The sequence below is a fragment of the Macaca mulatta genome, chromosome 7 (genome assembly GCF_049350105.2).
Source record: "Macaca mulatta isolate MMU2019108-1 chromosome 7, T2T-MMU8v2.0, whole genome shotgun sequence".
Classification (NCBI taxonomy): domain Eukaryota; kingdom Metazoa; phylum Chordata; class Mammalia; order Primates; family Cercopithecidae; genus Macaca; species Macaca mulatta.
In genome coordinates this window covers 35,324,606-35,343,216 of record NC_133412.1, presented here as the reverse complement: position 1 = coordinate 35,343,216, position 18,611 = coordinate 35,324,606, and the positions used below count along the sequence as shown (strand labels likewise).

General features: G+C 36.8%; 1 protein-coding gene across 3 annotated transcripts in view; it reads left to right on the top strand.

Annotated features, from left to right (window-relative positions):
• ALDH1A2 (aldehyde dehydrogenase 1 family member A2) overlaps nucleotides 1–18,611 on the top strand; it is a 116,421-nt gene that overhangs the window by 34,183 nt on the left and 63,627 nt on the right. For all 3 annotated transcript variants that reach the window (XM_077939483.1, XM_077939482.1, XM_015142335.3), the window contains exons 2-3: nucleotides 15,796–15,900; nucleotides 16,078–16,218. In XM_077939483.1, coding sequence (XP_077795609.1) covers nucleotides 15,796–15,900; nucleotides 16,078–16,218 — 246 coding nt within the window. The remainder of the gene's footprint in view (nucleotides 1–15,795; nucleotides 15,901–16,077; nucleotides 16,219–18,611) is intronic.

Sequence of the window (18,611 nt, the reverse complement as noted above, 5' to 3'; positions counted from 1 at the left end):
TCATCAGCAAAAGGGACAATTTCACTTTCTCTTTTCTAATTTGGACACCTTTTATTCCTTTCTCTTGTCTGATTTCTTTCTTTCTCTATCTAGGACTTCCATTACTATGTTGAATAGGAGTGACTAAAGTGGACATTCTTGTCTTATTCCAGTTCTTAGAGGAAAGACTTTCAATTTTCCCCATTCAGTATAATATTATCTGCGCATTTGCCATATATGTCCTTTATTAATCTGAAATATGTTCTTCTATGCCTAGTTTGTTGATAGATTTATCATGAAGGGATTTTTTTTTAATTATTATACTTTAAGTTCTAGGGTACATGTGCACAACGTGCAGGTTTGTTACATAGGTATACATGTGTCATGGTGGTTTGCCGCACTCATCAACTCGTCGTTTACATTAGGTATTCTCCTAATACTATCCTTTCCCCAGGCCCCCACCCCCTTACAGGCCCCAGTGTGTGATGTTCCCCACCCTGTGTCCATGTGTTCTCCCACCTATGAATGAGAACATGTGGTGTTTGTTTTTTCTGTCCTTGTGATAGTTTGCTGAGAATGATGGTTTCCAGCTTCATCCATGTCCCTGCAAAGGACATAAACTCATTCTTTTTTTATGGCTGCATAGTATTCCATGGTATACATATGCCACATTTTCTTAATCCAATCTATCATTGATGGACATTTGGGTTGGTTCCAAGTCTTTGCTATTGTGAATAGTGCCACAGTAAACATACGTGTGCACGTATCTTCATAGTAGCATGATTTATAATCCTTTGGGTATATACCCAGTAATGGGATGGCTGGGTTAAATGGTATTTCTAGTTCTAGATCCTTGAGGAATTGCCACATTGTCTTCCCCAATGGTTGAACTAATTTACACTCCCACCAACAGTGTAAAAGCGTTCCTGTTTCTCCACACCCTCTCCAGGATCTGTTGTTTCTTGACTTTTTAATGATTGCCATTCTAACTGGTGTGAGATGGTATCTCATTGTGGTTTTGATCTGCATTTCTTTAACGACCAGCGATGAACATTTTTTCAGGTGTTTGTTGGCTGCATAAATGTCTGCTTTTGAGAAGTGTCTGTTTGTATCTTTTGCCCACTTTTTGATGGGGTGGTTTGATTTTTTCTTGTAAATTTCTTTGTAGATTCTGGATATTAGCCCTTTGTCAGATGGGTAGATTGCAAAACTTTTCTCCCATTCTGTAGGTTGCCTGTTCACTCTGATGATAGTTTCTTTTGCTGTGCACAAGCTCTTTAGTTTAATTTTATCCCATTTGTCTATTTTGGCTTCTGTGGACATTGCTTTTGGTGTTTTAGTCATGAAGTCTTTGCCTATGCCTATGTCCTGAATGGTATTGCCTAGGTTTTCTTCTAGGGTTTTCATGGTTTTAGGTCTTGGATTTAAGTCTTTAATCTATCTTGAGTTAATTTTTGTATAAGATGTAAGGAAGGGATCCAGTGTCAGCTTTCTACATATGGCTAGCCAGTTTTCCCAGCACCGTTTATTAAATAGGGAATCCTTTCCTCATTTCTTGTTTTTGTCAGGTCTGTCAAAGATCAGATGGTTGTAGATGTGTGGTGTTATTTCTGAGGCCTCTGTTCTGTCCATTGGTCTGTATCTCTGTTTTTGTATCAGTACCATGCTGTTTTGGTTACTGCAGCCTTGTAGTTAGTTTGAAGTCAGGTAGCAAGATGCCTCCAGCTTTGTTCTTTTTGCTTAGGATTGTTGTGGCTATGGGGGCTCTTTTTTGGTTCCATATGAACTTAAAAGTAGTTTTTTCCAATTCTGTGAAGAAAGTCATTGGTAGCTTGATGGGGATGGCATTGAATCTGTAAATTACCTTGGGCAGTATGACTATTTTTATGATATTGATTCTTCCTATCCATGAGCATGGAATGTTCTTCCATTTGTTCATGTCCTCTATTTCCTTGAGCAGTGGTTTGTAGTTCTCCTTGAAGACGTCCTTCACATCCCTTGTAAGCTGGATTCCTAGGTATTTTTTTTTTCTAGCAATTATGAATGGGAGTTCACTAATGATTTGGCTCTCTGTCTGTTAGTGGTTTGTAAGAATCTTGTGGTTTTTGCACATTTATTTTTGTATTCTGAGACTTTGCTGAAGTTGCCTATTAAGGAGATTTTGTGCTGAGATGATGGGTTTTTCTAAATATACAATCATGTCATCTGCAAACAGGGACAATTTGACTTCCTGTTTTCCTAATTGAATACCCTTTATTTCTTTCTATTGTCTGATTGCCCTTGCCAGAACTTCCAATACAGTGCTGAATAGGAGTGGTGAGGGAGGGCATCCTTGTCTTGTGCCAGTTTTAAAAGGAAATGCTTCCAGTTTTTGCCCATTCAGTATGATGTTGGCTATGGGTTTGTCATAAATAGCTCTTATTACTTTCAGATACATTCCATCAGTACCTGGTTTATTGAGAGTTTTTAGCATGAAAGGCTGTTGGATTTTATCAAAGGCCTTTTCTGCATCTATTGAGATAATCATGTGGTTTTTGTCGTTGGTTCTGTTTATGTGATGTTTTATGTTTATTAATTTGTGTACGTTGAACCAGTCTTGCATCCCACGGATGAAGCCAACTTGATTGTGTTGGATAAGCTTTTTGATGTGCTGCTGTATTCAGTTTGCCAGTATTTTAACAAAGATTTTCGTATCAATGGTTCATCACGAATATTGGTCTAAAATTCTCTTTTTTTGTTGTGTCTCTGCCAGGCTTTGGTATCAGGATGATGCTGGCCTCATAAATGAGTTAGGAAGGATTCCCTCTTTATCTGTTAATTGGAATAGTTTCAGAAGGAATGGTACCAGCTCCTCTTTGCTCTTTGTACCTCTGGTAGAATTCAGCTGTGAATCCATCTGGTCCTGTACTTTTTTGGTTGGTAGGCTATTAATTATTGCCTCAGTTTCAGAACCTATTATTGGTCTGTTCAGAGATTCAACTTCTTCCTGGTTTATTCTAGGGAGGGTGTATGTGTTCAGGAATTTATCCATTTCTTCTAGATTTTCTAGTTTATTTGCATAGAGGTGTTTATAGTATTCCCTGATGGTAGTTTGTATTTCTGTGGGATTGGTTGAGATATCCCCTTTATCTTTTTTTTAATCGCATCTATTTGATTCTTCTCTCTTCTTTATTAGTCTTGCTAGCAGTATATCTATTTTGTTGATCTTTTCAAAAAAACAGCTCTTGGATTCATTGAATTTTTTTGAGGGGATTTTTATGTCTCTATCTCCTTCAGTTCTGCTCTCATCTTAGTTATTTCTTGCCTTCTGCTAGCTTTTGAATTTGTTTGCTCTTGCTTCTCTAGTTTTTTAATTGCAACATTAGAGTGTTGAGTTTTGATCTTTCCTGCTTTTTCTTGTGGACATTTAGTGCTATAAATTTCCCTCTACACTCTGCTTTAAATGTGTCCCAGAGATTCTGGTACGTTGTGTCTTTGTTCTCATTGGTTTCAAAGAACATCTTTACTTCTGCCTTCATTTCGTTATTTACCCAGTAGTCACTCAGGAGCAGGTTGTTCAGTTTCCATGTAGTTGTGCTGTTTTGAGTGAGTTTCTTAATCCTGAGTTCTAATTTGATTCCTATTTGGCCATCTTGGAAGTATACCAATAGGAGCAGGATGTTGATTGTATCAAATACTTTTTCTGCATCTGTTGAGATGATTATGTGGTTTTGGTCCTTCATTCTGTTGATTTTCAGTGTATCATGTTTGCTAATTTGTGTATGTTGAACCATCCTTGCATTACTGGTAAAAATCCTGCTTGATCATAGTGTTTTATCTTTTCAATATGCTGTTGATTTAGGTTTGCTAGTATTTTGTTGAAGATTTTTGTGTCTATTTCATCAGGGATATTGGCTTGTAGTTTTCTTATTTTATTGTTGTATCATTGTCTGATTTTGGTATTAGGGTGACGCTCGCCTTATAGAATGATTTAGAGAGAATTCCCTTGATATGGTTTGGATGTATGTCCCCTCCAAATCTCATGTTGCAATGTGATCCCCATTGTTGGAGGTGGAGCCTGGTGGGAGGTGTTTGTGTCATGGGACGGGATCTGTCGGGAGTGGCTTGGTGCACTCTCTGAGGTAATCAATGAGTTCTTGCTCTGTTAGTTCACGTGAGCGCTGGCTGTTTAAAGAAGCCTGGCATTTCCTCTTTTCTCTCTTGCTCCCTCTGTCACCATGTAACACCCCTTCTTCCCCTTTATGTTCTTCCACGATTGTAAGCTTCCTGAGGCCTCACTAAGAGCAGATGCTGGCACCCTACTTCTCATATGGCCTGCAGAATCATAAGCCAAGATAAATTCTTTTAAAATTACCTATCCTCAGGTATTCCTTTACAGCAACACAAAACAGACTAACATATTCCTCCTCTTTGATTTTTTCAAATACTTTCAGGAGGATTGATATTAGTTGTAATGTATGTTTGGTAGAATTTGCCTGGATTCTTATCTTGGGCTTTTCTTTATTGAGAACCTTGTTATTACTGATTCAATCTTGCTTCTTGTTATTGAGCTATTCAGGTTTTCTATTTCTTCCTGATTCAATCTTGGTAGCTTATATGTTTCCAGGAATTTATCCATTTCCCCTAGGTTTTCCAGTTTGTCAGTGTATAGTTCTTCAGAGATTACTGTGGTAACCATTGTAATGTCTCCATTTTCAATTCTGATTTTGTTTATTTGATTCTTACGCCCTTTTACGTTGGTCCAGCTAGTGGTTTATCAATTTTGTTTATCTCTTCAAAGAACCAACTTTTTGCTTTGTTGATCATTTTGTATTTTTAGTCTCTGTTTCATTTAGTTATGTCTGATCTTTTTATTTTCTTCTGCTAATTTGAGGTTTGGTTTCTTCCTGCTTTTCTAGTTTCTTGAGGTACATTGATAAGATTATTTAATTTATAATCTTTCTACTTTTATAGATGTAGACATTAATTGCTATAAAATTTCCTCTTAGCACTGCTTTTCCTATTCCCAAGAGTTTTGGTATGTTGTTTCTCTTTTCATTTGTTTCAAGAAGTTTTTAAATTTCTATTTTTATTTGTTGACACAATGGTCATTCAGGAGCATGTCGTTTAATTTCTATGTGTTTGTATAGTTTCCAGAGTTGTTCTTGGTATTGATTTCTAGTTTTATTCCATTGTTGTCTGAGGAGATAGTTGATAAGATTTTTAAAAAATTGCTGAGATTTATTTTGTGATCTAACATATGGTCTGTCCTGTAGAATATTACATGTGCTGATGAAGAGGATGTATAGTCTGCAGTAGTTGGATAGAATGTTAGGTCTGTTTGTTGTAAAGTCTAGTTTAAATCCAGTGCTTTTGGTTGATTTTCTGCTAGATGACCTGTTTAGTGCTGACAATGGGGGTGTTGAAGTCCCCCACTATTGTTGTAGTCTATCTTTTTAGATCTAGTAATATTTGCTTTATGCATCTGGGTGCTCCAGTGTTTGATACATATATATTTAGATTTTATAGTGTCTTGTTGAATTGATTCCCTAATATTATATAATGACCTTCTTTGACTTTTTTTTTTTTTTTAAACTGGTCTTGGCTTAAAATCTGTTTTTATCTGATATAAATACAGCTACTTCTGCTCACATTTGGTTTCCATGTGAATGGAATATGTTTTTTCATTTTTTTTTTCATCCCTCAACTTTCAGTCTACATGTGTCTTTACTGATAAAGTGAGTTTCTTCTAGGCAGTATAAAATTGGATCATTTTTTAAAAAGTCATTCAGCCATTATATGTCTTTTCTGGTTTTTCATATATTCTTGGCGTTTTTTCCTTTTTCTTATTGTTTATCACTGTAGTTTGATGGAGTCCTATAGTGGTACCATTTGAGTCTTTTCCTCCTTTGTGTGATTGCTTTACAAATGAGTTTTATACTTTCATATTTCAAAGTTAATATTTTGAGCATTTTTGTTTTTGAGATGGAGTTTCAATCTTGTTGCCCAGGCTGGAGTGCAATGGTGCAATCTCAGGTCACTGCAACCTCCGCCTCCCAGGTTCAAGTGATTCTTCTGCCTCAGCCTTCCCAGTAGCTGGGATTACAGACATGAGCCACCATGCCCAGCCAATTTTATATTTTTAGTAGAGACGGGGTTTCTCCATGATTTGGTCAGGTTCATCTTGAGCACCCAACCTCAGGTGATTCGCCTGCCTCAGCCTCCAAAAGTGCTGGGATTACAAGCATGTGCCACCCCGCCCAGCCCTATTTTGAGCATTTCTTGTAGGGTCTAGTGGTAATGAATTCCTTCAGTCTTTGCTTATCTGGGAATCAGTCTCTTTTGCCTTCATTTGTGAAGGATAATTTTGCTAGAGATAGTATTCTGGGTTGCCAGTTCCTTTTTTTTTTTTTTTTTTTTTTTTTACCCCCCAGCACTTTGAATATACCATCTCATTCTCTTCTGACCTGTGAGGTTTCTTCTGAGAAATCTGCTGTTAGTTTGATGAGGTTTCCTTTGTAGGTGACTAGATGCTTTTCTGTTGCTGTTTTTAGGATTTCCTTTTTATCATTGACTTTAGACAGTCTGATTACAATATGCCATGCAGAAAACCTTTTCATATTGTATCTGCCTGAGAATCATTAAGCATCCTATATCTGAGTGTGTTAATCTGTTGCTAGACTTGGCAAGTTTTCCTCTTTGTTTCTTCTTTTTTGATAATACTGATAATTTGTAAATTTGGTTACTTTAAAATTTTCCCAAATGTCACAAAGGCTTTGATTATATTTTTTAAATTCTCTGTTCTTTATTTTGTTTTACTGGATTATTTCAAAAGACCCGTCTTGAGAATTTGAAATTCTTCATTTTGCCTGATTCTAAGATTTTAAATGCATTTTGTTCCCTTCAATGAATTATTCTGTTCCAGATTTCTATTTGGTTCTTTAAAAAAAATTTATCTCTTCAATAAATTTCTCATTTATTTCCTGAATTATTTTTCTGATTTTTTATATTCAGAATTCACTTGTATCTCACTAAGATTCTTGAAAGTCAATATTTTGAATTCTTTATCTGGGATTTTGAAATGTTCTTAAGATATATTGATGGAGTATTGTGTTCCTTTGGAGATGTCATATTTCTTTGCTTTTTCATGTTTTCTCTCTCCTTATGTTGGTATCTGCACATCTGGTATAACAGTTGGTTCTTCCTATTTTTGAATTTACTTTCATAAGGGAGGACTTTTTCCTGAAGGTGTATCTATGGTGTTGGTTGGATGGGGTACTTTGGCTTTGATTCTGGGTGGATGCAATGGTGTAGTCTCTATATGATTTTTTTTTGGCAGTAAACAACATCAGTGATATCTGTGATTTCCTTGGTAAGTTAAGTTAGAGTGTTGTTATTAGCAGAGGCTGTGGTGAAGTGCTGAGGACTGGGATGCCAGGTAGGCCAGTCTTTAGACCACAGTAGTTGCAGTGGTGAGTTGAGTGTGCCTGTCTTTGTGCCCCAGTGTGGAATACCCTGGCACCTGTGTTGGAGCAGGCTGATTCTTGGCTTCCCGGTAGCTTTCTCACCTGGAGGTAGTGGCAGCAGTGGACCACGTGGTTGGATGTTCTCGGGCTCCTAGGCAGCTTGTGTGGCGTGGCAAGAGCAGTAGCAGTGGTAGGATGATCCTCTGCATCCTGAGTAGTGTGCATGGATACTGTGAGTGGCTGTGATGGGCTGGACAGGCAAGTCTCCAGGCCTGAGGTAGCACTTGTAGGTAGATTTCAGCTTATGTGGTAGTGGCTAGTAAGTTAGGCCCAACCTCAGTACCCTGTGAGGAATGTTCAGGTACCCAAGGTGGTAGATTGGATTGGACAATCTCCAGGACTTCGATCTATGTGCTCTGTCTCAGGAATGGAGAACAAAGCGAGGCTGGGTAGGCTTTTGTTCAGCCTCCACAGTGGTGAGAGGAGGCACCAGCTGTGATGGGCAGGGGTAGGGCAATTGTTAGGCCCTAGGCAGAGTGCTTGAGTGAGGGGCAATAGCAGCTGCATTGAGGCCCTGCCACTGGAGAGGATGTGGCCATCATCAGTGGCCACAGCCTGGACTGGCAGGTGGGGAATGTGTGTCTCTTTCATGCCCCAGTTTTAGTGAGGCTTGATGCCCTGCCCTCGTGGTGGTAGCCTGCACCTAACTCTTCATCCTGCATCAGCTGCAGCAACCCCTGCCCAGCTCATCACCAAATCCAGCAGCAACTTGTGTCTCCATCTTAGATCTCAGCAACATATGCCTACCAGCACTGGGTGCTTCAGCTCATGTCTCACTGACTTCTTAGCGTTGGCTTCAGGAGCACTCCCAGCCTGCCCCACTGTCCCAGCAGTAATAGCCTGAGTTTCCTTAATGCCTCAGTCCTGGCACTGCTGGGTCCCAGGACAGCAAGCAGTTTGTCAAAGGCTAGGTTTGGAAATAATGCCTTGCTGTAGCTGCTTAGGTCTCAGAAAGGATGTGGGGCCCAGTGTTGAGTTCTCTCTTAGGAGCAGTTCCATCTCATGGGCTCCTGGTAGCTCCCTGTGTTAGTTTCAGGGTCTGGGAGGGTTGAGGGCTTTTCAAGTGGCCAGGATTACACAATTCCATGGTGGGGATGTTGGCTGCTGGAAGTCTCACATCCATTTCCTACTTTGGGAAATCACTCCTGGCTCTCAGCTGATCCCAGTCAGGGAGGATGCAAGAGGCAACCTCTTTCCCTGTTTTTGGTGCTTCCTGTCCCTTCTTTGTTGAATTCCATTGTTCTCTTAGATAATATATTTGAAATGTGACTGTCTATATACTGTTTTGGTTTTCCTAAGTGGAGGAGTCAGGCATATAAAATGCTTCTAGTGAACCCTCCCCTACTCAAAAAGTTAATACAAATGTATTAAACTTGCTAGTTAAAATACACATTTTTGTATTAAATAAAATCTAACCATGTATCACAGAGACACATCAAAATAATAAAGACGTAGTTGAGAGCAAAAAGGAAAAGATAAATGAGAAATACTGGACAAAGGCTTAGGTAGCTGTACTAATATTAAACAAAATAGGCTCTAAAATACAAAGCTTTATTAGTAATAAAGAGCATCACTTCATATTGATAAATGGTTTACCAGAGAGATCTAATGGTTACAAACTTATATTCACTAATAAAATACCCTGAAAATTATAAAGGTAGAAATTTGGAGTTAAGGAGTATGTTGATAAATCCACCACCAAGGTGGGAAATTTCAGCATGGCTTTCTCAGTGATCACAGTACAAACATAAAATGTTAATAACAATCAAGATGACCTTAATGCATTTCACAAAATTGATACAATAGACACATACAGAAACGTGCCCCAAATAAATACTGCATTTGGGCAAGAAAAAGAAAGAAAATATCTAAGAATAAATAAATTAAAAATATAGGTTAGTGGTTACCTTTAGCAGCAGGGTGGGTCAAGCTGGAGGATGGGATTAGGAAGAAACACACAAGTAGCTTCAGTAATATTAATAATGGTCCAGTGCTTGAATGATGTGTTCATGGTATATTTTAATATGGTAGATCTTAACTTGCATTTATATTACATGTATTTTTACTGCATCTATTAAATATAACATAACAAAATTTTGTTCCTCAAATATTCTCCTCATTCTTCAGTGTGTTTCAGATTTGTTCTTGGTGTGGGAGGTACTATATTCTGACCATATCAGGAAAGATGTCAGAAAGTGATTCATGTCGATACCGTTTGACCTGGCAATGCCATTACTGGGTATACACCCAAAGGGATATGAATCATTCTATTATAAAGATACATGCACACACATGTTCATTGCAGCACTGTTCACAATTGCAAAGATGTGGAATCAACCCAAATACCCATCAATGATAGACTGGATAAAGAAAATGTGGTACATATACACCATGGAATACTAGGCAGCCATACAAAGGAATGAGATCATATCCTTTGCAGGTACATGGATGGAACTGGAAGCCATTATCCTCAGCAAACTAACACAGGAACAGAAAACCAAACACCACGTGTTCTCACTTATAAGTGGGAGCTGCACAAGGAGAGCACATGGATTAAAGGAAGGGAATAACACATGGTGGGGCCTGTCGGAGTGGGAAGGCGGAGGGAGAGCATCAGCATAAAAGAGCTAATGCATGTGGGGCTTAAACCTAGGTGATGTGATGAAGGTGCAGCGAACCACCATGGCACATGTTTACCTGTGTAACAAACCTGCATGTCCTGCACATGTATCTCAGAACTTAAATAATATTTAAAAAATAATAAGAGGAAAGAAAGTGATTTATGTCCTCTCTCAGCAGACTTTCCATTCTAATTAATGTTAACTAAGTGCCCACCATTCTGTCTTTTTAATACCAACAACCTATAATATGTCAGTGGACAGTTCTTCACAATGACAATGGAAAGAAAGTTAGGTATATGAACTAATCCCTCCAATCTCTGAGAAACCTGGAGTAGATAGGTGCCTTCTTTTATGGACCATCTATTCCTTTTACCTTCAGTTACAGTATCACAGAAGTACATGATTTTGATAAGTCAGTATTTGTATAGTTTCCAAATGAAGAAACTGAGCAACAGTCAAGTAACTTAGGGTCAGATATATTTTCTACTTTCAAAGACCTCTATAGTAAAGCCCACATTTTTCCTGATACTAATTCTGAAATTCAGTAAACTACAAAGCAAAATTTTCTGGTTTCTTATACTGATATTAACGTGGCTTTGAGTTAAACTGATTTGGCATAATTGGGCCATGTTAAGGCAGCTTGAATGGCTTACTTTATTTTCTACAAAGTCACATTTAAAGAAACTTTTGTGAAGATAATGAATCCTCATTTAACAAATTTGTTTGGGGCATTTAAAATATGAAAGGTAGGCACCAAAAGATGACACTGACGTTTAAACTTTTTTTTTTTAACTTTCCATTTTGAAATAATTTCAGATTTACAAAAATAAAGTTCAAAAATAGTGCAAAAAATTTCTGTATACACTTCATGCAGATTCCCCAAATGATCTTACAATTATAAAAATGATAAAAATCAGGAAATTAACGTTGATATAATATTATCATCTAACCTAAAAATCTTATTCAGATTTCACCAGTTGTCCCAATAATATGTATTTTTTTCCTGGCTCAGCAGGGAATCCATGGTTACATGATGCATTTAATTTTTATGTCTTATTAGTGACCTTTTTTGAAACAGTTTAGTTTTACTAGTCTCTCATGACCTTGGCACTTTAATAAAACATGGGACAATGATTTTGTAGGATATACTTTAGTTTGGATTTGCCTGTGTTGTATCCTCGTGATTGAATGTAGATTATGCCTTTTGAGTGAGACTACCACAGAACTGATCCTGTGTCTTTATCAGCATATTATATTAGCTGCACATGGTATCAATTTGTCCCATTGCTGGTGATGTCAGCTTTAATCATTTGATTAAGGTGGTGTCTGCCAAGTTTCTCCAACATAAAGTTACTATTTTTTTCTTTGTAATTAATAAGTATCTTGAGGGGAGATACTTTGAATCTACATGAACATCCATCATACATTTTTCATTGTATATTTGCCCACTAATTTTACTATCTAGTGATGATTTTTACCTGAAGCAGTTATTACTATGGTATTTTACAAATAATAATCATCTAACCCCATCATTTCTTTACATCTAGTAGTTGGAATTCTACTGTGAAGAAGAGCTCCTCCTTATCCCACATTTACTTATTTATTCATTAAAAAATGTATATCATTATGAACTTTTGGATGTCTTTTTCATTCTATGGGTAATAATCTATTACCAGCATTATTTATTTTTTGTTTCAATTATTCCAGTATTGTCCATTGGTAGCCTCTTCATGTTGACTTCTGTATCTTTTTATTATGTTCGTATCGATTTTTAAGTATTTACTTGATTTCAGGCACCACAATGTTTCAGGCTCATCTTGTACTTTTCCTGCTACAGTTCTGAAATAAATCATTTCTCCAAGGAGCCCTGGTCAGGGAATAATGCTAAGGAACAGGATTCATAACTTTTGAAATTGCCCAGAGAGCTGCAAACGTTCAAGTATTGACCATGGAGATATTTGTTATTCAATGTACCAACAAAGTTGTCCGTATGATTTTTTAAGTGTCATTTTATAAGACTAGGTCTGCAAAAGCAATGATGTAGTAAAATTAAAATTTTAATTTTGGCACACCAGGAAAAATAGCCATCACATTTACCATCTGGTTTCAATGTATTCATTTTATTTTTATTTTATGAACAATTTACAGGAGTAAGAATAAAGAGATAGTAAAAAAACAGCAAAATAAGAATTTAAACATAGCAAACCAAATTTTTATTTCATGTTTTCCTGATTTTGGAGGTAACATAACTTGAAATTGGCAATGCCTTTGAATGCAAATAACTGCTCATGAGCTGTCATATATGAACCTGGAACATAATCATCTCGTAAATACTGGCTCCAGATTTTAAACAGATCTCTAGAAGGTTATAGCTCATCATTACCTCGGGTTCTTCTTGCATATGTGTTATTATCACAGTGTAATGCTATGGAAAAATTTGAGGGTTCATGATTTTGTAGAAAAGGTGGTCATGTTTTTGTTTCACAATTATAAAAATATTTTCATTTTTACTTTTATAAATGTCAATCAGATTGATCAACCCAATGAACTTTTAAAATTTCTATATAATGTGTTTTTCTAGTCACCTTTACATATATACCTACCTTCAGCATTTGTCCGTTTATGAATATAAAGTAAATTTTTACCAACAAATATTATAAAATAATTGTCATATGTCCTTTTACCAAAGCAGGATGGTCCAGGTTCTTGTTGCAAAATATTAATGATGAAGTCCTTCCCATTAAATAATTAGTGGGTTAGAATATCATGTTTCCTTTTTGTCTTTGTAAATATATTGTTTACTCTGATTCTCAAGTCTGACAGAATTGATCTGAAAGACTCATAGCCCAAGATTTTGCTTCTATGGTCAGTTTTACCTCATCATTATAATCTCAAGTGCTCTGTCTCTGCTTTCATTTTCTCACTCATCTAATTATTGTGAAATATCTTTCTCTTAATTTTATTCTTTATTCCATTTTGGGCAGAAAATTAAGAATTCTGAATTCTTAACTGTGTTCAATGGAAGCTGAAAAGAATATGGCAAAGATGGCATCTCTAGACTTCTTTTATAACTTTTTGAAAGATGATGTATTAGACAACACAATTAGAAAACTGAAGGATGATAGAGTGGTGACATTCATTTCTAGGCAATTTTGTAATTTCTTTTGTTTCCTTATTATTTTAGTTGTTTAGCATAGTTAAACATAATTGATGAATGATGATGAAGTAATTCCTAGCATGATGAAATAGCAAAATGTTTTAAAATACAGGAAATATAAGATCACTAAAATCTCATAATGTATCTTAGATCCTATAATGCATCTTAGGTTTATAAAATGATCGATAGACTAAGTGATTAAGAAAATGAGTTTAACTTACTAAGTATTTTTTCCTTTTGATTTTTGGAAAACCTGTGAGAAACAAAAATCATGAAATACCAGTCTTTACAAATAATTAAAACTGCTGCACAGAGAAACTTAAAAACTGAACTTAGGGCTGGGTGTGGTGGCTCACGCCTATAATCCCAGCACTTTGGGAGGCCAAGGCAGGCGGATCATTTGAGGTCAGGAGTTCATGACCAGCCTAGCCAACAAGGTGAAATGCCATCTCTCCTAAAAATACAAAAATTAGCTGGGCATAGTGGCAGGTGCCTGTAATCCCTGCTACTGGGGAAGCTGAGGCAGCAGAATCACCTGAATCCAGGCGGCGGCGGTTGCAGTGAGCCGAGATTGCGCGCCACTGCACTCTAGCCTGGGTGACAGAGCAAGTCTCCATCTTCAAAAAACAACAACAACAACAACAACAACAAACTCAAACAAACAAAGAACTAGGATCAGTGGACTCTGGTGATATTGCAAAGGTTAAAAAGTTTGATTCATTCACATGGTGAATAAAAGGATAGGGACATTGGTAAGACCACTTTTTCCCTAAACCCAGTAATACTCCAGAAGTGGATCCTTAATGAAACTAACTTTTAATTTTCTGCTTTTGTTACCTGAACATTATACTGTGTTCAAAGGAGCATGCAAATGTAATGAGCTATCAGCTGTGAGCAAGTTTATTAAATAGAGTGAATGAAAAGAGAACCAGACCAATAATTCCAGAATTCTAACTAGCTCAGGCTTGAACATTAACTAGTTCTGTTTCTTTGGGCTAATCCTGGAAATTACGTATATTGGAAAGAACAGTAGTAGCCTTTGAGTCAGCCACAAGAAGAACCTGCTTCTTTGGACTCAAGCTCCCTGCCTCTCAATTTTCTCATGTTTAATAGAGATAATAAAACCCTGCTTCACAGGGTTATTGTAAGTACTAAATAAACTACTAGAGACTGTCAGACTCTGGAGGGCTAGAACTCTCTTAGCCGTCTTTGTCTTTCCTGTGACTAAAAGTTATGTGAGTATTTATTGGGTAAATTATGTTACACATGTTTATGAACTGTATATTATAAACTGTAAAATGTACAATTACAAGGTCATTTTGTTTGTATCAGTACAGCTGTATTAAGTGCTCTACAAATTTAAGGTCTTTTCCTTTATCTTAAAAATCCTTTGGGAAAAGAGAGTTCTAGTTTAATCAGTGCCTCCTTCTACATGGGCTCATTGTTTTTATCAAACCAAGGAAAAATGAAAAAGAAAACTTTGGGACATTTTCTAGAATTTGATATTTACCAAGTGTAGATTTATATTTATTAAGCCTCATCTCTTGATTATTTTTTAAATGGCAGGCAATAAATCAATCAGTTTATTATTGTGTTTGTCCTAAATTGGATGACTGACTGGTTCATAAGTTCAGAAATTTCACTGTGGTGCTGTAAATTTTGTAGAGTAAAACATCTTTGTATGTCCTCTAAGATTACATGGTCTAAAAATACTAGTTTAGGTTTGTCAATAACAATTTAAAATTTTTCTTGCCTTATCTTTTCCCTTGTCATTTAATTCATTTATTACAAATCTTAAGAGAAATTGACTTGAATAATTTCTCAAATTTTTGGTCTCTTTGCCATTTTAATATAATCTCAATTTCATATATAGGGAGATCAAGCCTTTTAAGAAATCCTGGGGTGATCATTTGAAAGTTATACCCCACCTGCCAACTCCCCATCCCCATCTTTTGTGGCTCTGCAATATAGCCTATTCAGCAAAGGGAAATAAACCTAACTTGGATTTACACATATAACTTACTTAACTCACTAGTTAGTTTGGTTAGAGTCATTTTTCAGGAACTGACTATAAATTAGGTGAATGTTTATTGCAGCACCATTCAAGTTTCCTTGAGAAGTCACTTAGGTCTCTGGCAGAGAAAGTAGAATCTAAGGCTTGATGACTGTAAGTTTGATCTACTGTTTAACCCTCCTGGATCCTGGCCAGAGCTTGGGCTATCAATAATGTTGCCTTAACATCAGTGTATGATTGTATGTATGTGAAACACTCTATCCTTATTTGTATCTTTCGTTAGTTGACAGGTTCACGAAAGGTAAGAACTGTAGTTAGCCTTCGGATGATAGTAAAGCAAAAAAATAGAGGAAATTCCTAAATTGGGGTTGAGTCTAGAAGGGTCTCCTACAACACTTCAAATTCTATACTTTTATTATATAACAAGTGTTATTACCATAGTAGTTCCATAACACTTGGCCATTGACTGGCTGCTTATCACCTGTGTCACAGATCCCATTCTGTTATCTACTCCCTTAGATCTTTATAAACAACGAGTGGCAGAACTCAGAGAGTGGGAGAGTGTTCCCTGTCTATAATCCAGCCACAGGAGAACAGGTGTGCGAAGTTCAAGAAGCAGACAAGGTATGTCTTTTTCAGAAAAAGATTCCCTATGAAATAACTGCCTTCAAACAGCAGAGCAGTAAACATATGCTCTCAATACACAACTACATGCTCATGCTTCACTTTTTTCATGACAGCAGATAGTTCTTCCTTTATTTGGAGTGTTTTTCTTCAGTTGTGCCTCTTCCTCTCTAACAGGCAGATATAGACAAAGCAGTGCAGGCAGCCCGCCTGGCTTTCTCTCTTGGTTCAGTGTGGAGAAGGATGGATGCTTCAGAAAGAGGACGTCTGTTGGATAAGCTTGCAGACTTGGTGGAACGGGACAGGGCAGTTCTTGCAGTAAGTAACCTAAGAAAACGTTAAGTCTTTACCCTACATTTACCATTCTGCTGAAATTTACGTTCCTTGGTTTTATTTTTATTTTATTTTATTTTATTTATTTAGAGATGGAGTCTAGCTCTGTTGCCCAGGCTGGAGTGCAGTGGCACGATTGCAGCTCACTGCAACCTCTGCCTCCCAGGTTCAAGCAATTCTCCTGCCTCAGCCTCCTGAGTAGCTGGGATTACAAGCGTGTGCCACCACGCCCGGCTAATTTTTGTATTTTTAGTAGAGACGGGGTTTCACTATGTTGGTCGGGCTGGTCTCGAACTCCTAAAAGGATGCTTTGAAGCAGACCTGGGGAAAAAGCAAAGGAATACGTAATACATATGAAAAATTAGACATGTTTGGATTTGGGGATCAGATGGAGAAGTGGAGGATCAGCTGAATATCTTAATTTTGAAGAGAAAACTAGAGCTTTCCATGACTGATAAGGACCTTCCTTTCTACAACTCCCCCTTCCCATGACAAATTAAAAACAGTCAAGCAACAAGAGAGTCACCATGCTGCTTGGAGAAAACCAGTATCAAATGATTCTTTTGAGAATGAAATAGAACAAGTGTTTACCTCCCCAGAGTTAACCTCTCTTGACTAAAGAGAATCCTTCAGAAGCAGAGGGGATGGTACGGACCTCCCATACACTTTTGCTCCGTTTGCCCTGTCATTCTGTGAGCCAATAGAAAGGAGAGACAGCAGGAGGCAGCAACTTACTTTCACTAAAACAGTGATTTTCCTCACATAAGGAACTTCTCCTGCCCTAATGGGTTTTGTTGTTGTTGCTGTTTTTAAAATAAAATTCAATTTCTTAGAGAATATAAACTTTGGAAACTGGAACCATTTAGGAATGTATGCACTATATACTTGGGATCTCCACCTAGGATCAATGAGTATTTAGGGTTTCCTTGTTCAGTCAGGGCATTCAAGCCATTAGTACTATATCCTTCCCCCTACTTGGGAAAATAGGTCATTATTGGGCTTGCTTTCAGGGAAGAAAGCATTTTTTTCCCTTTGTCAGTGTCCCTCCTACCATAGTTCTTCCCTTCTACCATCCCCCTCAGGAATCTGTTGATAGTATAGGAACAAAATGATTCCTTTATGGAAATGGTTTGGGATTCTAGCTATATATACCATTTATTTGTATATAAAAACATTTTCTAATCTGGCACTCTAGGGAATACTGTTCCAATGAGGTGTTTATACATACTGTGAAAAAGGTGTTTCATGATGAAGAAACTCTTTGCAGATTCGCAAGACACTGGGCATATTAAAGGCTCAGGAAAAGCCTACTAAATGCTTCTCAAGCTTATTTGAGCCTCATCACCATTTTTCTGGCTAACATACCAATATCATGCAAAACCAAGTGTTTTGGGACACATTAGAGAATGCTGTTTTTATACTTGTCTCTTCACTGGATTATCATTTTCTTGAGAATTGAACTTGTATTTTACCTTTTTTTTTGGTAATCCTAGCATGGTTCTTAGCACATAAATGGCAAATGAGGGCACATAGGTGGCCAATAAATGACTGTTTATTTGAGCTAAAGATATATGGTATCTATAGTATTGGATTAACACCATACTAGAAGATGATTAATTTCTGCAGTTACATTTTCATATAATAAAACTCAAATGCCTTTCTTTTTCTTCTCTGTGTCCCACTGATCAAGTCTTTTTTCCTACCACACCTAAATGAGATTCCTGCTTTTAAACACTCTCAAGCTATGAGAAAAGTGAGTTTTAGTAAAAGGTAGCCTGTGGAAGAAAGGGGAGCTCCTGACTGGAAAACTGAAGTTAATACTGCATCCAAAGTAAACACAGTTGAAAATAGACCTAGAGCTGGCAATTCTCAGTGGATGTGACTGTTGTCAGCCGCTCACAGGGACCATTTAGGCAACCCAAATTCTGGTTATTGACATTATTCACTCTATACTGTGTAGATTTTGGTGCTGTGCTAGCTGTACAGAGAATGTAATGCTGATCTTGTAAACATATACATGTTCTAAAAAGTACTAGGAAATAGTTTGATTCTATTTTTTAAGGGTGAGCCAATATACAGTGATAAGTAACATGATATTTTTAAATAAGTTTCATTTTATACACATACTAAGTACATAAATTGTACGGGAAGTCATAGTATTTTCATCTCATTGATTGGATAATATTTTAATTTTAGCTTTGTCAGAGATGAAATAATTTTCACACCAGTATGTCCTACGAAATATACTTGTAGGGAATAAAGAAAATTACAAACATGTTTTTGTTTATTTCATTTGTTGAACTTGTAACACCTTTAATATTTCTCAAGTCAAAATACTCTTCTCATTTCAGCGTATTCATTTTTCATTGTTTTTGTTA